The 25,291-nt window shown below is 39.0% G+C and overlaps 1 protein-coding gene across 1 annotated transcript in view; it reads right to left on the bottom strand.

Annotated features, from left to right (window-relative positions):
* LOC132817667 (sperm-associated antigen 16 protein) overlaps window positions 1-25,291 on the bottom strand; it is a 1,000,178-nt gene that overhangs the window by 868,896 nt on the left and 105,991 nt on the right. The window contains exons 8-10 of the mRNA XM_060828166.1: window positions 22,872-22,941; window positions 18,652-18,782; window positions 1,306-1,439 (exon numbers count right to left, since the gene is read on the bottom strand). Coding sequence (XP_060684149.1) covers window positions 1,306-1,439; window positions 18,652-18,782; window positions 22,872-22,941 — 335 coding nt within the window. The remainder of the gene's footprint in view (window positions 1-1,305; window positions 1,440-18,651; window positions 18,783-22,871; window positions 22,942-25,291) is intronic.

Below are 25,291 nucleotides of genomic sequence, written 5' to 3' on the forward strand. Positions count from 1 at the left end.
GAATCTTGTGTATATCGCTGACACAACTTTGCCATAGCTGCTCCTTGAAAGAACTCTCACCACATCCATTCTGCTCAATGGACATGTTTAGGATTAGGGTTCAGCATACATCATTTCTTATTTCCATTTTGCTCTGTAAACTGAAGAAAATACATTCTGTGACATCAGGGATGTCAATGAGGCCACTTTGCAGCCATAGCAAGCAAGCAAGACTACTTGGATGAAACAAGGCCTATAAAGATAAAATATTCACAATTAGGCTAGTGTGAAACACTGCCATGCTAATATATTTCTTACACCAAGTACTCATGCTTCAGATGCACTTGCTGACCAGCATCTGGTCATATAGCTTCCTAATGAAACTGCATTAAAGGGATTCCTGCATGGAAAAGGAAGATGTAATGACCATTTCATTATTGTGGAGCCTTTCACTTCTAGACTCTTAGATGACATAGAAGTGAAGGAAGAATCTTTGACCAGTGTTGGTGCTCGTGCAAACACACCTGGAGTATTGTGTGCAGTCTTGTCTCCTTCCTGAAGTAAATAGTGCAGCATTTATTTAAATATTTATCTCAGTTAGATTCATCCGTTGTTCCATTTAACTCTAAGCAACAAGATTGCTCATCCTGAACGTTAATCAGATCACACATGTGTACATGTACAGAACAACCTCGGTTACCTGAACGTCAATTATCCAAATTTCAGATTATCCAAACAAAGTCTCAAGGTCCCGTAAAGACTTTATCCGTTATCTGAACAATCAGTTATCCGAACAAAATACTCCCTGCCCATCTTGTTCGGATAATTAAGGTTGTTCTGTAATACACTAATGATCTCTGCTTTTGTTTCTACAAGACGAAAAGCAAAGATTTTTGAGGGAGCTTGCAATTTTACATAGGAATATCGAGGTTTAAATGAGAAGCTTGTGCCATGAACACAAATTGCAGTTGTATTAGATATCAAACATGAAGCGGACTGCCATAAGCCACTTATGGAAAGATGAGTTTCAAAAGGCATTTTGAGAGACAGGAAGAGTATTCCTATCTGCTAATAGCCTATTCGTGCTCATTTCCCAGGATCCATATCCTCTCTATTAGCAAACTTCATGTAAATGTCGACTGAACTTCTGTCATTTCAAAACTAGCAAAGTACGGTTGTCACCTGCAGTTCGACTGGAAAAAGTGGAATGAGAACAATTTCTGAAAATGGACTTGCTTTGCACTCACACTGAAAATCCCTTCTCAATTCAAACTCTTGGTGTTTTCTTTGGTGAAAATTACTCAATATACAAACAATGTTACTTACCAGCTCACTGCTAGCTCATGTACTTTCAGTGTCTTTGTTAGTTTGCATCCACCTGATCGAAGTAAATTACTGGGAGAGCCTTTCATCTGAGCAAGATATGGGTTCACTCTTGTGTCAACTGGAAATTCAGAATCCTATCAATAATAAGGGAAGAAAATTATTCTAATTATTTAGAATTATTGGGCAGTCAGATCCACTAATTATTTATTTCGTCCTGAAAGAAAATCAAACTTTAAAATAATGGCTGAAAGTTGTCATGTGAATACTTAACTTTTAACAGTGTATAAATAAAAACGAGATTTTCACAATTTTCTATGGCTACAAATGTACATACAATTTTATTGAATGCAGTCCTGAGAACAACCAACTCATTTTTGCATTTTCATTTAAAAGTCACCTTATCAGTTTGTGATTTGTCGTGAGTACACTACTAACAGCAGTCAAAAGCAAAGGTTACACATTAACTTGCATCAAAGTAAAGAAAAATGACTGACTGTAAAACTATCTATTCATCAGAGTCCTCTACAAATACAAACAAAACATTCATTGAGCTTTTGACCACATCTCTAGCATTGTTCCTGTCTTCAATTAGAACATCCAGAATGCTTTCATCTTTGCGCTCGGAGTAGAGAAAAAATGAATCTGCAAATGGATTTCTATAATCCTATATTTTAAAAATTGTAAATGATTAATTGTACATAAAAATATCATTTGATCTTTCTCCCTTGACGTAACTCTTCTGAATACACTTTATCCAATACCCTCGTTGAAATGCAAGATGTGATGATGAAATTCAACTTGCACCAAAAACAAATGGAAAATATTTATAGCAGACAATACATGCACTGCATGATGCTGATTAGAGATACTAGAGAAATTGGTGCATGTAGGTAAAATGAATTAACGTTTTCAGCTGCCAATGCACACATAGTCAAAGTTATTCTACCCCAATATACACAATTTCTCACCATGTGGACAACCAGTCAAGTGGAGAGTATTCCATCATACTTCTGACTTGCACCTTATTAATGTGGGACAAACACTGGGACAAAAGAGGCGAGTTACTTCCTACAGAATTCTTCACCTCTGGCCTACATTTGTAACAATCTATTTATGTAAATAGGTATGTTTAAAGAAAATACCATAAGACCATAAAACATAGGAGTAGAAATTAGGCCATTCAGCCCATCTACTCTGCTCCACCATTCAATCATGGCTGATAGGTTTCTCAAAACCTTTTTCTCGCTTTGTTTTGGTAATCTTTGATCCACTTGGCAATCAAGAGCGTATCTATCTCTGTCTTAAATATACTCAATGAACTGGCCTCCACAGCCTTCTGTGGCAATGAATTCCACACATTCACCAATATCCAATTAAAGAAGTTTCTCCCTATCTCCATTCTAAAACTCTTCCCTCCACTCTAAGGTTCTGCTGTCAGGTCCTCATTTCTCCTGTCACTGGAAACATCTTCCCAATTCCACTCTGTACAGCCCATTCAATACACTGAAAGTCTCAATCAGATCCCCCCTCAACCTTCTAAACTCCATCGAGTATAGTCCCAGAGTCCTCAAACATTCCTCATATGTTAAGCCTTTCATTCCTGGGATCATTCTGGTGAACCTCCTCCGGACCGGTTGTAGGGCCAATACATCTTTCCTGAGGTATGGGGCCCAAAACTGCTCACAATACTCTAAATGTGGTTTGACCAAATAAATAAGAGTTAAAACTAACTGCTAAAATATTGTCATATGAATAGTTAACTTATAACAGTATATTAAATACAATAAAAACAAGATTTTCATAATTCTCTTGTAACTTGTAACAAAATTTATATGGCTGATCCAGTTCAGTTTCTGATCAATGGTAATCCCCATAACATTGATAGTGAGGTATTCAGTGGTGGTAATGTCATTGAATGTAGTGGGGTAATAGTTAGATTCTGTCCAAGTGCAGATAGTCACTGCTTGGCATTTGTGTGGTGTGAATGCAATTTATTACTTATCAGCCCAAACACAGACATGGAATTCTTCAGTATCTGAGGAATCACAAATGGTACTGAATATTGTGCAATCATGAGTGAAAATCCCTTCTTCTGATGATTTGATGGAGGAAAGAGCATTGATGAAGCAGCTGAAGATGGCTGTGCCTAGGACACTACCCTGAGAAAATCCTGCAGTCATGTCCTCCAATTAGATATCTGACCTCCGTGAACCTGAACCATCTTCTGTTCCACTAGGTTTGATTCCAACAATGAATGTCACAGGTGGCCTATTAGGAGATCAGTAAATGGAGATTTGAAAATAACTTTTCTCCTCAATGTTGGATTCTGATTCTATTGTAAAATTTTGCCCACTTTGACTAGGCTGGAGAATGTGTTTCAGAAGGTAGTTGGTGATATTAACCTCTCATTCTCTTCACTGAAAACGCCTCCACATCAACTTTGAGATGCCTGTTAATTTGCACAATTGCTAAGGCAGGGCAGTGTTGCACATGGTGAATTGGTCATTTGGAAAGCTAGTAAAGATCTGATGGGCCAAAAAGTCATAACAAGTCTGCGATCTGTGAAAAATCTTTGTAATCTGACTGCACATTTCAGCAGAGATCAACTTCAGGTAAGGCTAAAATCAGTTATAGCCAGCCCACACTATTTAAAGCTAGCAACCAATCACTTACAGCAGAATGCAGTCTCATTAATGAATCTACTCATTAAGAGAACAGAAGCAAGAGGAAGAGTGAATTATGATGCAACAGAAGACAGACTTGCTCCACAGTTCTCTGATAAGGGCACAACATGCAAGTTTGGGGACACAGGTACTGGATCATCAGCTCGGTGTAGAGCATGGTCACCTAACAAGTCTGTTGTAGACTCAAATGATCACATCTGTGGGATAACCAAGAGAAAAATTATGATTAATATGAACAATACCAAGTGGATTTGCAAGCCTGGTTCCATTGTGACAATATCAAGGGACATGGAGGAGACTTGGAGCTCATCCTTCCCAGGATGAAGTGGTCTGAACCCATAAGTCCACTTGTGGGTCCAACCATAATGTCTGATGGTTGATGATTCAATTTCCTTTACAACACAAGCAAAGGTCAATCAACAGCTCAATGCTGCAGTGGAAGCTCAGAATCCCACAATGCAAGATTAGTATCTCTGAAGCTCAGACTTCTCACATGGAAGCTAAGCTTGCTGCCATTTAAACTCAGATTACTGCTGCCAGAAAGGTTGTGGTACAGTTCAGATCCGGGTTTTTGATTACCTCAGTTGCTCAAGGTCATCCTGCAGTCAGGCAACAGAAGCAGGAAGGGCGAAGGAAATGCAAAAGGGACTAATTGATGTCTGTCTGGTGTAGGGCATGGTTTGATCGATAAAAGTTCTATAGAATGTTCATTTTGTGGAGGCTATGATTTTTCTATTTTAACTGAGCAGATACTGTGTTCATTTGTAACAGGAAATGACAAGATGACTGTTGGCAAACAGGGAATGGGAATACATTTATAGGTAAGACATATGAATTATGCAATTTTGAACAGAGAAAGAGGCTTTATTAGTTCCTCTATTCATTCTCTTCCTCCTCCAACTCTTTAGATAGCCATTGTATATCAGATGACAACAGATTTTTCCACATGATGGCAAAATTATACATTGGACGTTAACCATAAATTTCAGTGCATGCACTATTGAAAGTTGTTGACCAGTCCAGGCAGCTCTAGCACTGATTTAACATCATAATGACCTTGTTCATCACATTTTATGTGGAAAAACAGCTTTCCCTGTGTGCACATTATACACAAGTATGGGCTGCACACTGAAACCACATGCCACGTTGTCTTTGACAAAGGATCGTCTTTGTCATCCAGTGGGAAAGCTCTGGCTTGCTATGGTGATCAAAAAGATGATGATACGATGGACTATGACAGAATGAAGCTGCTATGACTGCTGCTAGAATACCAAACATTGCCCAGAATGATATCCTATATATGGTGGCACACTAACTGGAACTTGCGGGAATGGAAACCCTTTTAGTTGCGATACAGCTCAGAGTTGACATTCAGCAAAGCAACATCCAAGTACTTAACAGCACACTGCAATATGGAAAATTCTGATCCTTCTGAAGCTATACATTCACTCCACTTCCCCCTTTCTTTCAAGAGAGAATGAATCAGTGAGCGATCTCATTTGTGCAATGGTGGGCAGCAAACAGAAAAATGTTGACTACTCAAATCAAGAAGGAGCTGAATGCATAAAAAATATCCACAGTTATCTTCATAGCCACTCAAAATTCAATTCATGCCCTGCTTTGATATTTCATTTTATTGCTGAGCAAGTGCCAACTTCAATTAGTACCTCCTTAGTGAATCACAGATGTCTGTGACAACTGTGCCTTGCTAAGGCTCAGGCTAAGAGAAATGTTTCCCAATCATCCTGGAAAGATATGGTTTCCTGCTAAAAGCACACTTTTTTCCTTCCCCCTTCTAGCTGTTACCCCTGTCATCCAGAACATAAGATGATTAAGAAATAGCAGCAGGGGTGTGCTATTCAGTCCATCAGCCCTGTATAATCCGAGGCTGACTTGATTGTGACTTCACTCCAATTATTATTTAAGTAGAAATTTCAAAAAGGTACAGCGCTGAGTTCTGGGCTTTATTGCACAGGAAACCCAAAAACTCAACATGCAAGTGCCGCAATAATTAAAAACACAGATATAATTTTGGCCTTCACTTTGGGGTGTTGGAGTCTGAAAAAACAGGGAAGTCTTGTTACAGCAATACAGAATGTTGGTGAGGTCATACTTGACTACTACGCACAATTATAGTCTCATTATTTAAGAAAGAATATCTTGGGAATTGAAGCAGTTCAAAAGAGACTCACTAGGCTAATTCTTGGGATAAACGTGTTGGCTTATTAAGAACAACTAAGCAAGTTAGGCCTTTACTCAGATTTTGGAAAAATGATGAGTGATTGTATTGGAATGTTCAAGACTTTGGATAGGCTTGACAAGGTAGATGTTGAGATGTTTCCACAAATAAGGAATCTCAAATTGGTTGATGTAACTACAGAAAAAGAAGTTGCTCATTAAAATTGAAATGCAAAGGAATTTATTTTCCCAGAGGAAAGTGAAGGTTTGGAATTCTCTACCCCAGAGAGTGGTGTTGGCTAAATTACTGAAAGTATTTAAAGTAGAGGTAGATATATTTTTGATATATTGGGTTGGGCTAGCAAGAAAACTTAAGGTCTGAAGCAGATTAGTCATGCTGTTACTGAATGACGGAGCAGGTTTGAGGGACTAAATACAAGTTTTAAGAGTTGTGGAGACTTCACAGTGTATCCAAAATGATGTAAAAATCCCAGATTCAGAGCACTTCCTAGCAGAGACTACTTTGGCAAGGGGCAGAAAGGAAGAATGGCAAAGGGAGGTGACTCCCACAAAATGTCAAACTTTAGATGAATATTGTTAATTGTGTACCACCAAAACCCATGGACAGTGAAAGGTATGCTAGCTCAAAACATTTTGGCTAAATCTAGAAAATAAGACCATAAGACCATAAGACATAGGAGTAGAAGTAAGGCCATTCGGCCCATCGAGTCCACTCCGCCATTCAATCATGGCTGATGGGCATTTCAACTCCACTTACCCGCATTCTCCCCATAGCCCTTAATTCCTTGTGACATCAAGAATTTATCAATCTCTGCCTTGAAGACATTTAGTGTCCCGGCCTCCACTGCACTCTGCGGCAATAAATTCCACAGGCCCACCACTCTCTGGCTGAAGAAATGTCTCCGCATTTCTGTTCTGAATTGACCCCCTCTAATTCTAAGGCTGTGTCCATGGGTCCTAGTCTCCTCGTCTAACGGAAACAATTTCCTAGCGTCCACCCTTTCCAAGCCATGTATTATCTTGTAAGTTTCTATTAGATCTGCCCTTAATCTTCTAAACTCCAATGAATACAATCCTAGGATCCTTAGCCGTTCCTCGTATGTTAGATTTACCATTCCAGGGATCATCCATGTGAATCTCCGCTGGACATGCTCCAGTGCCAGTATGTCCTTCCTGAGGTGTGGGGACCAAAACTGGACACAGTACTCCAAATGGGACGTAACCAGAGCTTTATAAAGTCTCAGTAGCACAACGGTGCTTTTATATTCCAACCCTCTTGAGATAAATGTCAACATTGCATTCGCTTTCTTAATCACGGACTCAACCTGCATGTTTACCTTTATAGAATCCTCGACTGGCACTCTCAGATCCCTTTGTACTTTGGCTTTACGAATTTTCTCACCATTTAGAAAGTAGTCCATGCTTGTATTCTTTTTTCCAAAGTGCAAGACCTCGCATTGAATTCCATCACATTGAATTCCATCAGCCATTCCCTGGACCACTCTCCCAAACTGTCTAGATTCTTCTGCAGCCTCCCCACCTCCTCAGTACAACCTGCCTGTCTACCTAACTTTGTATCGTCAGCAAACTTCGCTAGAATGCCCCGAGTCCCTTCATCCAGATATTTAATATATAACGTGAACAGCTGCGGCCCCAACACTGAACCCTGCGGGACACCGCTTGTCACCAGCCGAATACCTCAGGGCAATACTGTAAAAGAGACCATAAAATATTCATGAGATCCCTTCACTTACAGGAAGCTGATGGAGAGAACAAAATGTCATCTGATCCAAAAATGTGACCAGTATAATTCTGGTATTGTCAGCTGAAGGACATCATACCCAAAGACTGCAAGCATTATACGCCTGAGAAACCAGTTGAAAACACTGCGATAATGACATGAATATTCTGCAATTTTGGAGTTAAAGGCTTCAAGGTAATTTACAATCTAATAAACAAAACATTGTTGTTGTATTGTCTAAGTGAAACCAACAAGGACATGATAGAATAGGATGTTCTGATTTGGAAAAATACATGTAATGCCAAGCAGATGATGTCATGGCATTATATTTACGAAAAATGGAAAGCAAAACATTTTGGCACTATATGCAATTTGGAGGGTGGAATGGGTGCCATTACTTACAGTATCTTTCTTTGAAGGAGGGATCAACTGGTAATGAAAAAAGGCAAAAATGCCATCTCAAAGACTTTGGTGGAGCAAGTTGATTTTAGCATGTGAATCAAAATGCAATACAAAAAATAATTGTGGCTCAAAGTATGATAGGCGGTAATCTATCAGGATTCAGAATAAACAGACAAATGTTGCTATGGTTGCTAAGTAGTGGGAACCATTTTCTCCATCAATATTATTAGTCTGAAGAAAGTCTCTTCTTCTGAGGGTCACTGCAGGACTTCTCTACCTTTTGGCAATTGCTCATAATTGAGAATACGCATATCATGGGATTTTCTGGATCATCATTTTGAAAGGAGTAACAACAACAAAGATCATGGGAAATTGAAGATAATCTGCACAATGAATGGAACACTTTTTGCGGTGAATATTCGCTTTATGCCAAAAGAATCAAAACTATTTTTGGAGAAATGTGGTTTCTTCATTGAACTTTAACTTGATAATGGCCTCTTTTACAGTATTGCCCTGAAGTATTTTCTAGTTTAAGGTTAATGCTGAGGTAAAATGACAAATCAGCATCTGACTAAAGAATTATAAGTGATGCAGCCAAAAATAAAATGGAAACATGAAATGGTAAGAATGGCCAAACAATTCACAAACAATAATAAATGCATGTCCAGTTACCTTAATATTTAGATATGAACTGCACCTAATGCTATCAAAACTACAACCTTTTTTCCATTCAGTTGTGTGATGTGGGCATTGCTGGTTGGCTGACATTTATTGCCCCATCCCTCGTGGTCCTTGAGAAGGTGACGATGAGCTGTCTCTTCAGCTGCTGCAGTCCATGCTGCAAGTTGACCCACAATGCTGTCAGGGAGGGAATACTGGGATTTTGACCCAGCAACAGAGAAGGGATGGTAATATATTTCCAAGTTTGGATGGTGAACAGTGGATGGGGAACTTACAGGTGGTGACATTCCCATGTACTTTCTGCCTTTGTCCTTTCAAATGGAAGCAGTTGTGGGTTTTGAAGGTGCTGAATAAGGGTTAAATATCTTCAGTGGATCTTGTAGATTTATTGCTGCTACTGAGCAATGGTAGTGAAGGGATTGGTGTCAGTGAAGCAGGCTGCCTTGTTCTGAATGGTGTCAACCGTCTTGAGTGTTGTTGGAACTACATACATCCAGTCAAGTGGGGAGTATTCCATCACACTCCAGACTTACACGTTGTAGATGATGGACAAGCTTTGGGGAGTCAGGAGGCTTGGGCAGGCTTTTGAAGTCAGTGTTATGAATAAAGTGAACAAGATCAGGACTCAAAACAGAAGGCTGAAGGGAAGGTTCTTGGAGATAGGCATATCCAGTAGTTACCAAAACAGGTAAGACTGGCAATCAGATTTTACTGAAGGCATTAAAAACAGATCAAGAGGAAAAGTACAAGATTTGAAAGGAAAAAAAAGTTCAACGAGTCAAGAGATGAAGAATCTCAGTGCATTTGTGTAAACATATTTGCTGCTAATGGAGTTTCTGATGACCAAGAAGCATAAAAAGAGGAAGGATGGAGAACATGCTACAATACAAAGACATGAAAAGATCAAAAAGTTTCACTTTTGTACTATGTTTTGTTGTATAGGTGTTGGAATACACAAAAAAACAACTTATCTGCTCCTTTCAAAAGCATCTGATTACTCCAGATGTACCAATAAACTACAAAGTCTTTTGTGTATCAATTTAGGATTCCACGGTTTACGCATAAATACTGAAATCATGGAAACAGGGCATTTGACTCCAAACTTCATTGCAGCCACGGTCCAAACATAGATTCAAAAGCTGAATTCCAGAGGTAAGTTTGAATGATAGAATGCCAGAAAGGTTGTCAACTGATTGGAATCCTGGATAGTATAAAAGAAAATGGGGCCAATGAAGGGCAATTATCCCACCCCAGGACATTGCTGCAGGAGTTCCTCAAAAGTAGTGGTTTCAGCCCAAACATCTTGAATCACTTCAAAGATAAACCCTCATATACAAGATTGGAAGTGGGCATGTTCGCTGATGATTGCAGTTTTTAGTACACTACTCAACTTTTCAAAAACTAAAGCAACTCGTTCCTGCATACAGAAAGACATGGAAAATACCAGGCTTGGTCTGATAACAAGTGCTAAGCAATGACCATCTCCATGACCATCTTCATTCCCTCCTCTTGAAGTTCAACAGGTTCAACAGGTCACTGACCCTACATGATCAATATTTTTGGGTTACCATGGACCAGAAAGTCGACTGGACTACTCATTTAACTACTGCAGCCATAACAGCAGACCAATGGCATTCATATGTGAAGGCTGAATTTTATCTCCACAAGGACTGTACATTGGTCACACTTACTGACAATGTCATAGACAGATACATCTGCAGTTGGCAGGTTGGATGAGGATGAGGTCAAGAATGCTTTTCCCTCTTCATCTTTTACCTCATCACCTGCTGCAGATCATTCTAGCAGCAATGTCCTTTAGGACCCAACCAACTCAATCAGTCGTGCTTCTGTTGAGCCATTCTTGGTGGAAATCCTCCACCCAGAGTACATTTTACACTCTTGCCACTCTCAGTATTTCCTCCAAATACTGTTCAATATGGAAGAGTACTGATTCATCAGCTGAGGGAGGACGTTATATGGTGATCAGCAAGAAGTTTTCATGCCTATGTTTAATCTGAAGCCATGTGACTTCATAGGGTCTGGAGTGAATGTTGACAGCAACTCTCTCGACTTTATTACGCTGTGCTGACACCTCTTCTGGGTCTGTCCTGCTGTTTGGACAGGATAAATCCAGAGATGGTAATGGTGATTTTGTGGACATTGCCTTAAAATATGTTTCCATAAGTTTGACTATGTTAAACTAGTGCTTGACTAGTTGGTGAGCCAGCTATACCAATGTTGGCACTGGACCCCAGATGTTAACAAGGAAGATTTTGCAGAGTTGACAGGGCTGTTTCTGCTGTTGTCTTTTCCAATGTCGAAGTCAATGCCAGGTAGACTGTGTTTCATTTCTTTGTTGAAATTTCATAGTGATTGACAGAACTGAGTGGCTTGCCAAGCCACTTAGGGCAATTGAGAGTCAACCACATTGCTGTGCATTTAGACTCACATGTAGGCCAGTCCAAGCCAGGATGGCAGATTTCCTTTCCTGAAGGGTATTACTGAACCAGGTGGGTTTTTCCAACAACCAACAATAGTTTACGGTCATCACTAGGTTCTTCATTCCAGATAGCTTTCATTGAATTCAAATTCCACCATCTACTGTGCTGGGTCCCGGAACATTAGCTGAGTTCTAGATTAATAGTTTAGTGATACCACCAATAATCCATATCAATGTGTTTCTGGTAACATCCTTATAGATGATCTACGTACAATTTCCATTTCTATATTGTTACGACATGGGGTCAACATTCCTACTTAATTTAAAGCAGTAACACAGAAAATATTTATCCATGCAGTAATCTGTGAAGATTCGACAGGCCAAGAACTATTTAAAGTAAAAATTAGAAACCTTATTTCTTAAAGTAGAAGAGAGAATAATTAACATACATTTATTTTCAACTCCTTCCTCTAACCTATCTCTTACCTTCCCTTCTATAATACTAGTCCGATAAAATTGACAATTAAGATTTACAAAACACACCTTTTTATCTTAAAATCAGGCAGCTTTCAGTTCTTCTCTGTATTCCTGTCTTTTTCTTCTTCTTGGGGATTCTGCTTCACAGGTTACTGATAGATAAAGGTACCTTTAAGAGAGCTATTCTCTGGGCAGTTTGTGGATTTTGTTGGTTTGGCAGTTTTCCCCTCAACTGTTCATTTTCCTTAGTCTTATACACCCGAAGCACTGGACTGTGTCATTGGCTTTTAAGATTGTCAATACACTAAATTCAAATTTGATTGGAGTTTGGTATTTTGTTGGGGTATAATTTAAACTGATTGGCCTAATTCACATCTGTTTTTGTCTCCAGGCAATGAACTAGCCTACTTACCCCAGTAGCTGGACCACATGTTACATTGTATCTTATTCAAACACTTGGTGCTGTCACGGCTAGCTTCTAACTCTCCTAAAGGTACAGTACACCCACATTTTCATAACAGTATCCTTTCCATGACAGGAAGTGCACATCGTACTCTAAGTGTTGTCTAGGGTTCGATAAAAGTTCTCTGTAGCAACCTTACTTTTCAAATATTATCACGTAGAAATACAGCCTAATGTTTAGGATGCCTTTTAAAAAAAAACTACCTTATGAACCATTGGAAAATAAATTTGTGATTGGTGCAATTGATTTGGTTTCTGTACTCCACCTAAACTTGTGCATTCGAAGGTATAAGTGACTTCCATATTTCTCATTTCAAACGGTGGCTCAGTGGTTAGCACTGCTGCCTCACAGCGCCAGGGACCTGGGTTCAATTCCAGCCTTGGGCGATAGTCTGTGTGGAGTTTGCACATTCTACCCCCGTGTCTGCGTGGGTTTCCTCTGGGCACTCCAGTTTCCTCCCACAATCCAAAGATGTGTGGGTTAGGTGAATTGGCCATGCTAAATCATCCATAGAGTTCAGGGATGTGTAGATAAGGGGCATTAGTCAGAGGTAAATATAGGATGATAGGGAAGGGGCATGGGTCTGGGTGGGGTACTATTCAGAGGGTCGGTGTGGACTTGTTTGGCCAAATGGAATGTTTCCGTACTGTAGAGATTCAAGTTCTAATTCTAGTTCAAAACATGCTTCCCCACATCTATCAATGTTGAACTTCAGGGGCTGGATTTTGGTGTGGTGGTTAAGTACGGAGTTGGTTGGGAATAACAAAAAATGTTTAAAAATTATGCGCTCATTTAAAACTATTTTTTATTTAATTCACTCATGGGATGTGGGCATTACTGGCTAGCCAGCATTTATTGCCTGTCCCTTTTTACCCTTGAGAATATATATGGTACCTTACTGACTCTGCAATATTTTTGAATAACCTTTTCATGGATCATAAATGTCACGAATCACAATCTTGTGTGCACTTCAAAAGTCAGGGGCGCCATTTTGAAAACAATAGGCAAGTTAAATTTCCTTCTCTCTGCAAATCCTCACCTATCCCACTATTTTCATGTGCTGTAGTGGATTTTGGTACCTCTAAAACCAAAAATTGTTCATTGGAGAATGTGCAACCACTAAGGAATGCCTTCTGAGGAGTAGGAACAGCACTGACTGCTAAGAGTTAAATGTTTTCATAAAGTTCAAAATGTCACTTTTTATATTTATTTTAAATGCATTTTAACTGTAGTGATTGATAACAGCACTCTGTCCTTTAAAGATAAGTTGAACATTAATGTAATCAACATAGCTTAAGACTTGAGATGCAATAGTCTAACTCCACCCATTAGGGAAATGGTTTCTGAACAGTATTTAGAATCTCCAGTGTAATAATTTGGAGATTCAAATATCCAGAGCTCTTTAAATTGAAAAATAAACCTTGAACAGCTACACTTTCCAAGACTACTTTGATTAACAGGATATCTGGTATATCTTAAGAAATAAAAACATCTGGTTTAAAGTTTCAATGGACTCCACCGAGTATAGATCCCAGGATTTGTTTTAATACCTAAGACCAATATGAATGCTTGGATGAGTTATACAAGTTGCAGAATCGCCTTGTATACAAAGGTAACAGTGTTCACAGTCTAATTTAACAGGAATTGGTTTAGCTCAGTTGGCTGGATTGTTGGTTTTTCAGAGCAGTGTGATGTTAACAGTGTTGGTTCAACTCCTATCACTGATTTGAGGTTACCATGAGGACTCTCCTTCTCAACCTCATCCCTCACCCGAGATCTGGTGGCCCTCAGATTAAATCACCACCAGTTACTTTTCTTTAATGAGAGAACAGCTCCTATGGTCTGGTAAGACGATGGTGACACAACACAAATCTAATTTACTATTTTAAAAATTATTTAAAGATTATCTGCTTTTTATGTGGTTGTGAATATGTTGTTTCATTTTACAACAGATTGACCACTTGATGGAAAGGTACAGTACACCCACATAAGTACATTATCTGAACAATAATATGTTCTAGAAGCATGCTTAAAATGGTCATTAGGGCTACCATCCAAAGACATCCTGAAGTCTACCCATAGTGGACACTAAGTGGGTGGTTATGAAGAATACATGGGAGACATGGAGAGTTGCTTAAGGTGCACTGGAGTGAATGGTCAAATGTGTGTTTGTGTGTGTGTGTGTGTGGGGGGGGGGGTGCGCAGTGAGGGTTCATATTTACAAGGCACAATAAAGAGGCTAGGAAATGCTTGCTGTGATCAAAAACTGAGATCTCTGGACTCACATGCCTCCTACATGTGAGATTCACAAAAATAGACCCTCCCACCCACACGTTTTTCTTCTGGCTCTTTCACTGGATTCATATCAGGTATTTGAAGGGATCTGCAGTCAGCGAAGTCAAACCGCATGATCACTTCATGATCAAAGACAGTTGCTCAATTTCCTATAACCTAATTATCATAGGATTTTGAACATGGAAGGAAACATGGTGGGAGAAATTCTACACATGCTGCATGTGTGAACATGTCTTTGATCATTCACCTGAACTGTCAAAACATCAGTGTAGTCACACTAGGAAGAAACTGTGGAACTGTGGGGATTCAAATATCTATCACAGCTGAAAATTCACTCATACAGTCACACTTGGGAGAGGCCATTTAAATACTCTGAGTGCGGAACAGGCTTTGTTCCTTATTAAAACCTGCTGGCACACCAGCAAATTCATGTTAGAAATCATTCACCTGTACTGTATATAAGGAAAGGATTGCATTCAGTCATCAGTCATGTTGGATCATCATCATGCTCACGAAGAGACTGTTTACCTCCTTTGAGTTTGGGAAGGGATTCACTTAGTAACTCGGTTGTCCGGCTGAGACAAGTGAGAATTCACAATTATCTACAGTTAAAGAATTTTGCTGTCAATCACAATCAGAAATGAGCTAGGGGCTTTGTTTGTGCTGATGCTAATGAACCCAACCCTCTTACAGCTGCTAATATTGTAGATGAAATTCGAATGCAAATGTGAATCTACTTGACTAAATTGAGGATATATCCTGACATACTTTATATCAACACATTCATAATGGATAGAGATTGTTCACCCGCGCAGTGTATAAAAAGGATTTTCTGATTCATCAGGACTGGTGAAACAACAATGAGTTCCTAACTAGCTACAAGCATTGGATTTTGATGCCACTGACCTTCAGCATTAAACCACATTTTTCTGGGGTCGGTTTCTGACTATGTTTATATACGCAAGCTCGGCTCTGTAAATGGGATAAACATCAAGTAGGAGAAAGTGAGGACTGCAGCTTCTAGAAATCAGAGTTGAAAAGTGTGGGGCTGGAAAAGCACAGCAGGTCAGGCATCATCCGAGGAGTCAGGAATTCCTATCGAAGGGCTTATACCTGAAACGTCGATTCTCCTGCTCCTCGGATGCTGCCTGACCTGCTGTGCTTTTTTCAGCGTCATGCGTTTTGATAAAAATTGTGTAAACCAGATTTCCATCAAAAACTAAAAGAGATACTACCCAGGTCATGATGACAGATGAGAGAACTCAGTCATTACAGGGATTCAAAATTGATAGAGCAGAAATGTAAATAGAAAGGAGGTACTTAATTGACAAAGGACCACATGAATTCATTAAAGGATTTTGAAGCAAGTGGAAATTGCACTGGCTACAATTTTTCAATCTTCCATAATCCCCTGGGTGACGTGTCAGAAGAAAATTGCAAACATTATGGCCTTGCTTAAGAAAAGTTGTAAGGAAAAGCTCATCATTTACATACCACATCAGCTAATTTCAATGGTGAGTAAGCCTCTCGAGACAATTATTCAGCATAGAATTACATGGATAGAGCTGGGTTGAGTAGGAATAACTAACATAGTTTCTAGAGAGGTAATCACATTTGATGAATTTTTGGGGTTTTTTTGGAAGATACAACAAATCAGTTTGATGAGGGTACTGATACTGGTGTGATGAACTTTCAGAAGACATTTGATAAAGTGCAACAGACCAGACCTGTGGGGAAAGTTACAGGTAATGATCAGAAGGGTCAATAACAACATGGATATAAAACTGGCTACTGATCAATGAAACCATAAGACATAGGAGCAGAAATTAGGCAATTCAGCCCGTAAAGTCTGCCCTGCCATTCAACCATGGCTGATAAGTTTCTCAACCTCATTTTCCCACTTTCTCCCCTTGATCTCCTTTACAAAAAAATAGTGGTTGTAGTAGTTGCCAAAGACCCACAGGACAATGGGGGCTGCTCTAATATAGACAGCTGGTGGTGCATCTAATCTGAGGGTCAGTACATCTCAGGTGAGGGGCAAGGTTAAGAAAGCGAGATTTTTGGTGGTGACCTCACCCTTACAATATGCACCAACTTGGTGAAGCTGCATTGGTGGTGGCAGAGAACTACGTTCATGGAGAACACCATCAAGTTCTGTCTGATCATCAAATACATCCCCACAGTCTGAATGAGGAAAAATGGGGTGAGACTCAAGAGACACATAAACAATGAACAAACTGTTTGGGCTGAATGGTCTGTTTTGGTGCTTTATTTCTATGAATTAGTGAAAAGAGCAAGAACCTGAGGACATCAATTTAAGATGCATGAGAATGAGAGGTGAAATGAGGAAATCCTCTTTTATGCATGATTTGGAGATGCCGGTGTTGGACTGGGGTGTACAAAGTTAAAAATCACACAACATCAGGTTATAGTCCAACAGGTTTAATTGGAAGCACACTAGCTTTCGGAGTGTCGCTCCTTCATCAGGTGGTAGTGGAGGGCTCAATCCTAACACACAGAATGTATAGGAAACATTTACAGTGTGTTACATCACAATTAAACTTGTTGGACTATAATCTGGTGTTGTGTGATATTTAACTCTTTTATGCAGTAAGTGTTTAGACCAGGAATGCACTGGCACTTCATTTGTGGCATTGAAAAAGGAATTGAATAATGATCTAAAGAGAAAATTGCAGAGCCAAAGGGAAAAATGCAGGGAATATGACTAACTGAATAGCTTGTGCAAAAAGCTTGAATGGACATGAGATACCAAATGACCTTCTTCTATTCTGATTCTATGATTTTTTTTCATTTATGGGTATGGCCATCTCTGGCTCGGCCAGTGCTTATTTCCCAACTCTAATTTCCAAAGGCAATTAGGAGTCAACTATATGACTGTGGCTCTGAAGTCACAAATAGGCCATTTAGATAAGGATGGCAGATTTCTTTCTCTAAAGGATATCAATGAACTAGACAAGCTTTTACAACAATCAACAGTGGTATTATGGTCAACATTAGGGCACTTTTTTATTTCAGGTGCTACTTAATTTAAATTTCAATATCTGCCTTGGTAAGATTCAAACGCATGTCTCCAGAACATTAGCTTCAGCATTCTGGGTTACGAGTTCAGCGACATTCCCATTTTGCCACTGTATCCTCCACATATTGTACAGATAATATATTTATGTCATTCTAATGAAACATTTCACTCTAAGTATTAACATGATAGTTTCAAATGTCAGTTAGTACAATTATTACAATGTTTCTTTTTAAATCTTAAATTGATAGCATTTGTATTTTGTTCACTTGCACAAACTCATTCCTCTACAACTGAAACTCATAGCCTATATACTAGAGAGAATGCCTTCCAGACCCATTGAATCAGTGAAATCACATTGGTAATTCATGTAAGAATTCTGACCAGAGCTCAAATATCTTTTTCTAATCAACCTGTTCAGAAATGTTCGAGGATTTTCAGATAAGCACATAGGAATAGAGGGACATGGACTAAGGCAGGCAAAGGGATTAGTTTAATTTGGTATCATGTTTGGCACAACATCATGGTGTGAAGGGCCTGTCCCTGTGCTATACAGTTCCATTTTCTATATTAGTAAACACCTCTGGGATAGACGGGATTGAACCAAGGCCTGTTGGCTCAGAGGTAGTGACACTACCACTGCATCACAAGAATGCCTTATCAGTGTTTATGCTGTACACATAATTCTGTTCTCAACTAATGGACATGTTTGGAAGCTAAATGGTCTCCCTTCTTTGATTTGTGGACCAACAGGCTTAACTGTATGTTGCCTTTCAAAGAGCATGAGGATGCTGTTCAACTAAAATTATGACCCCCCTGTATTTGAAAACATTCAAGAATCAAACACAAGGGGAAAGCATAAAACTAAAAATTTAGTGAATCATATAGGACAACACTCTTTTAAAAATCATTTGGATGCTTGCTCACCAACTGCTTTGTTGAATCATCAGGTGGATCACAATGATGCTTGGCCTCTTTAGCTTCAGCAAGTGCTCTAGCTTCAGCAAGTGCTCTTTGACTAGGACCATCTTTTTTACATTCGTTGTGGCCCTTATTTCCTGCTTGAAATGGGAAACATGTTAGTTAAGTGACAGAGTTCTTGCTGATCTAGGTGCAATGTACATCTGACAATATAACTTTTCAATACATAGAGATTGAAAGACATGTCAAATAAATGTCTTCAAGAAGCATTAAAGTTGTCATTGAGTGTGCAAGTCAGAAACCACCATCTTTTGTCCCCATCACAGACTTCGCTCTTTAGTACTAACTCCATTCCCCTCCCCAATAATCCTCTCAGACTAACCCAATTGTAGACCCCAAGTTTTATTTTAAAATCTATACCCTAACCAATAGTAAACGCTGCTTATTTCGATCTTCATTGGTTCTCTCTATCCGGTTGCCAACATTGTTTTGTTGGCCTTGGTTTGATCCAAACCTAACAATTCCAACATTCTTCTGCAGGTCTCCAATCCATCCGATGTCAAACTCCACTATAAACATTCCATCCTTTGGTTAATACGAGCCAAACATAACATTTTGCTGATTTATAACTGACACCTCACCTCTGCAGTTTTCTCCAGTGGGTAATATATTTTCCTGAATGCCCCATTCCTCTAACTCTGGATTAAAATTTTATATCTGTCATTGGGAAGAATGCATTCTTTGGAACACTCTTCTTTTTCTCCAGCCTTAAAGTCTTCAAAGCTCATTGCTTATGTATGTTATTGATTATTGTTATTCTTTTTATTTTCTCATTATGACTTGAGAACAGAGTCTGGAGTGAAAATCTCTGGCCATCTCACAGACCTCACACACCCTGAGGAGCTCTAAAGCTGTGATCTCTCCATTAGCAGGGTGCTCCAGGGTTGTCAGCTCTAGTCCTTCTGCATAAGCCATTCCCTTCTTAGGAAGACAGCCACAGTAATCATCATCCCATCAGCAGCTGAGCCCATGACTCTTCAAAGAAATGACATATGCTATCAACATAAAGCAAAATGGGTTCTTAGCTTAGAGAACAGCATGCCATGGAGATGACAATGACATACAATACTCCATACAGTGAGACATGCAGCACCTGGATAACTAAGGCTACATCTCTATTATTCATTCAGCTTCACCCTTACACTATGCACCAACTTGGTGCAGCTGCATTGGTGGTGGTAGGGAACTAAGTTCATGGAGAACACCTTCAGCACCAAGTTCTGTCTTATCCCAAATACATCCCCAGAGCCTGCACATCAGCCTTCAACTTGCACTACCTGACAGGTCATTTCCAGCTATATTCACAACACTCAACTTTGATTTGATTAGGGAGTTTAAGGGAAAGAAATCCACAGGAGGTAGTGACCAGAATATGATAGAAATCACCCTGCAGTTTGAGGGGGAAAAAGCTAGAGTCAGGTATAACAGCATTACAATCGAGTAAAGGTAATGACAAAGACAAGAGGGAGGAGCTGGTCAAACTTGATTGGAAGGGGAGTCTAGTGAGGAAGACAGTGGAGGAGCAAGGCATGAGTTTCTGGGGATAATTCGAGAAATTCATCCCGAGGAAGAAACAACATGAGAAGGGAGTATGACAAAGCTAACAAGGAAAGCCAGAGATAGTATAAAAGTAAAAGCAAATAATGTGGTGAAAATTAATGGAAAACAATTTACAAGCTAAGTGAATAACTAAAAAATGCAATGGGAATTGGGGGGATGATGAATCAAATGAATTTTAAGGACAAAAGGGTAACTAGGGAGAGAATAGGGACCCTCAAAGATCAGCAAGACAGCCTATGTATGGAACCACAGGGAGATAGTAAACGAGTATTTTGCATCAGTGTTTAGAGTGGAGAAGGACATGGAAGATAGATGGTGACATCTTGAAAAATATCCATATTACAGAGGAGGGGGTGCTGGATATCTTGAAATGCAAAAGATTAGATAAATCCCCACAATCTGATCAGGTTCATCCTAGACCCCTGTGGGAAGCTAGGGAAGTGATTGCTGGGCCCCTTGCTGAGATATTTGTATCATTGATAGTCACAGGTGAGATGCCAGAAGACTGGAGGTTGGCTAATGTGGTGCCACTATTTAAGAAAGGTGGTAAGGACAATCTAGGGAAGTATAGACCAGTGAGTCTGACATTGATGGTGGGCAAATTGTTGGAGGGAATCCTGAGGGAAAGGATTTACATATATTTGGAAAGGCAAGAATTGATTAGGGATAGTCAGCATAGCTTTGTGCGTGGGAAATCATGTCTCACAAACTTGATTGAGTGTTTTGAAGATGTAACGAAGAGGATTGATTGAGGGAAAAGCAATGGACATGATCTATATGGACTTCAGTAAGGTGTTCGACAAGATATCTCATGGGAGACTGGTTAGCAAAGTTAGATCACATGAAATACAGGGAGAACCAGCCATTTGGATACAGAATTGGCTTGAAGGTAAAGACAAAGAGTGGTGGTGGAGGGTTGTTTTCCAGACTCGAGGCCTATGACCAGTGGTGTGCAACAAGGATCAGTGCCGGGTCCACTGCTTTTCACCATTTATATAAATGATTTGGATGTGAACATAGGAGGTATAGTTAGTAAGTTTATAGATGACACCAAAGTTGGAGGTGTAGTGGACAGCAATGAAGGTAACATCAGAGTACAATGGGATCTTGATCAGAAGGGCCAATGGGCTGAGGAGTGGCAGTTGGAGTTTAATTTAGATAAATGCGAAGTGCTGCATTTTGGAAAAGCAAATCAGAGCAGGAATTTATACACTTAATTGTAAGGTAGGTCCTGGGGAGTGTTGCTGAACAAAGAGACCTTGGAGTGCAGGTTCATAGTTTCTTGAAAGTGGAATCCTGGTAGGTAACATAGTGAAGAAGGTGTTTGGTAAGCTTTCCTTTAAAGATCAGACCACTGAGTATTGGAGTTGGAGGGTCATGTTGTGGCTGTACAGGACATTGGTTAGGCTACTTTTGGAATATTGCGTGCATTTCTGATCTCGTTCCTATTGGAAGGATGTTGTGAAACTTGATTCAGAAAATATTTAAAAGGATGTTGCTAGGGTTGGACAGTTTGAGCTATAGGGAGAGGCTAAATAGCCTGGGGCTGTTTTCCCTGGAACATCAAAGGCTGAGGGGTGATCTTATAGAGGCTTATAAAATCAAGAAAAGGCATGGATCAGGTGAATAGCCAAATCTTTGCCCAGGGTGGGGGAGTCCAGAACTATAGGGCATTTGTTTAGGGTGAGAGGGGAAAGATACAAAAGGGACCTAAGGGGAAACTTTTTCATGCAGAGGATTGTGCATGTATGAATTGAGCTGCCAGAGGAAGTGGTGGAGGCTGGTACAATTACAACATTTAAAAGGGATCTGGAAGGGTATATGAATAGGAATGGTTTAAGAGGGATATGGGCCAAGTGCTGGCACATGGGACTAGATTAGGCTGGGACATCTGGTTGGCATGGACATGTTGGGCCAAAGAGTCTGTTTCCATGCAGGACATCTCTATGACTCCATAACTGCAGACACATTCTGAATTGCTGAATTTATTTGATGGAGTGTCAATGGGTAGGCCAGTATTTATCACCTATCCATTGATTGGTTAATAAATTCTCTTAAGTGGGCTTTGTCAGTATTCCATGTGACTTCTGACATCTAAAGTTACTTTTAGAAAAATATTACATAAGCTTAAAATGAACACAAACAGTTTAAAAATATATGGCTCATGTCTGGCATAATTTGTAGCAAAGTAATTGATAGTAATGCATTTATATGCAAAAATAATGTATAGAAATAAAAATATACATCACAAGGTTTAAATTGATGAATATTCTGCAGCCTAAAACATCAAATCATTCTTCATCTTTCGTTCCAACTGTGTTTTTTATCTCACCATTCAACACTCCAGTATTATTGTTCTATATATCTTAGACTAGAAAACAAAAGCATCAGTACCTACACTCTGAAAATAGTGGTTTCAAAATACATTTCTAATGAAAATGCTTCATATCTACAAAGAAAGAAATAACTAGTGACCATGATGTTAAACACTGGGTCACAAGTATTTTCTTCTGAAACAATCACTTAGTTGCTGGATTGTAGAAAGTGCACTAATATCTTACAAGTCTTTTTCATGGTTTTTAAGTGACACCCCACTGAATTAGTACCTGAAGTCATAGCACCTGGCAAATTCCATCCACATTCTATAGCACGCAAGGTTGCTTGCAAACCTGACACCTATAAATGAAAAGAAATTAATAAAATAAAGTTTTTAAAAAATAAATAGATTTTATTACATTGCCTGTGATAGGTTTTGTTGGAGTAATATGCAGAAAATATTCAAAAATGTCAGGCAACACATTTCTGGAAAAAACAAATAACATTCAAACTAAAAATGTAGATCTTTTTAAAATTGCAACTAGTTTTATGACTTCAAGTGCTGCCATTAGGTCAAGTATTAAGATTACAATCTATTCTGTTTTTGAACATGACAAAACATACAAATCTACTATATTATTTCAACATGTAAAACGTGATAGTACACCAAATTTATTGATCTTTTAAAATCTTCAAATGTGATATTCAATTTACGTTAGGTATCAAAGTTTGCCTTGAATTGTTTAATTTATCATATATCCAGATTATCAAGTGGTTATGCTGTCAAATAGTACTTACTTGCATATTGTTTTGCATGTGCCTGTTCTTTTATTTTTGATCTTTAGAAACTATGTCATTTGACCTAATTAGACCAAAGAACAAATATTTTCATATTTTCCCCAATTAAAATATAATTAGCACAGGAGTAGGCCATTCAGCACCTCCAGTATTCTATCAGATCATAGCTAAACTCTACCTACATTCCTTAATTGTTTTTGATCATGGAAACTTGGTCCAACAAAACTCTGTCACATTCAATCTTGAAATTTTCAATTGAAAGCAAATACACATTTTTTAACAAGAAAGAATTCATAATTTCCATCATCATTTAAAAGTACCACCTAATCTCATTCCTACATTTCCATGCCCTAAGTTTAAGATGGCAAGTCCAGAACCAAGGGTAGCAAACTGCGGGAAATTGTTTCTCTGCATCTATCCTCTCAAATAAATTCAAACACCTCAGTTAGACATTCGAATAATTTTATCCCTAATTAAAAGTTCTAAACTCAAGGCAGTTTTTTGCAACTCTAGTTAATGCAACTAATTCTCATAACCTAATCCTTCATGCCTTGGTAATATTGAGGTGAATTTGTGCTGGATCTGCTCCAAGGCCTATCTATTGTTTTTGATGCAAAACCTCAGATACGGTCTTCAAAGTTCAAAGTATACTTTAAGCCTTTATTTCAGTTCCTTTAACAGAAAGGCCACATTGCATATATCTTTTTGCCTTGCTGTCCATGCCTGAGCACAAGCTGCAATTTGTTAATCTAAATATTACAATCCCTTTCCTCTTCCATATTTCTCATACTTACGAAGTAATGCAATTTTGTCCTCGGATTCAAAATAGATTAAATCATAATGATTTCATCAAATCCCTACGGTGCAGAATTGGCCATTTGCCCCACCAGGTCTACATCAGCCCTCCAAACTGCATTTCAACCAGAGTTAGCCTCCCATCTAACCCTATAACACCCCCCATTTACCATGGCTAATCCACCTCGCTTACATATCCCTGGACACTATGGATAATTTAGCATTGCCAGCCCAGCTAACCTAAACAACTTTGGACTGTGGAAGGAAACCAGAACACCTAGAGGAAATTCATGTAGACATGAGGAGAACATGCAAACTCCACACAGTCAAAGGCTGGAATTGAGCCTAGATCCCTGGCATGTGAGGCAACAATGCTAACTAATGAACAACCATGCCATCCTCAACTCCTCTCATTTTGGAAAATATGAAATTTTTCACTTTGGAAGGGAGAACAAAAGGACAGTGCATTATTTCAATAGAGAAACACTGCACAACTCAAACACAAAAGGACTTGGGGGTTCTTGTGAATTAAACACAGGTGGAGCAGGTAATCAGGAAGGCTAATGGAATAGTGGCCCTTATTTCAAAGGGATTGAAATCTAAAAGTCAGAAGTCTTATTGCAACTATACAAAATGCTGATTAGATCATGTCCAGAGTACTATGAGCAATTTTCACTCCCTTATTGAAGAAAAGATATTGATTTATTGGAGGAAATTCAAAAGATCCATTGAGAAGAATGACTGTTGGTATAGAGGTATTGTTCTATGAACAAAGGCTAAACAAGTCAGGTATCTACTCATTAGAGTTTAGAAAAACAAGAGGTGATTTCACTAAAACATAAAGGATTCTTTTAAGGGCTTGACAGAGTAAATGTTGAGATGATGATTCCCCTCATGGGAGAATCGAGAAGCAGAGGACATAGTCTCAGAATAAAGGGGCACCAATTTAAGACTGAGATGAGGAGGAATTTCTCCTCTTAGAGTGTTGAATGTCTTGGAACTCCTTACAACACAATGGTGGAGACAATGTCCTTGTGTATATTTAGTAATCAGTACTGGACTCAAGAATTACAGGAAAAATTTGCAAGGAATGTCAGATCAGCCATGATCCTGTTGA

This window comes from Hemiscyllium ocellatum, chromosome 7 (assembly GCF_020745735.1).
Source record: "Hemiscyllium ocellatum isolate sHemOce1 chromosome 7, sHemOce1.pat.X.cur, whole genome shotgun sequence".
NCBI lineage: Eukaryota > Metazoa > Chordata > Chondrichthyes > Orectolobiformes > Hemiscylliidae > Hemiscyllium > Hemiscyllium ocellatum.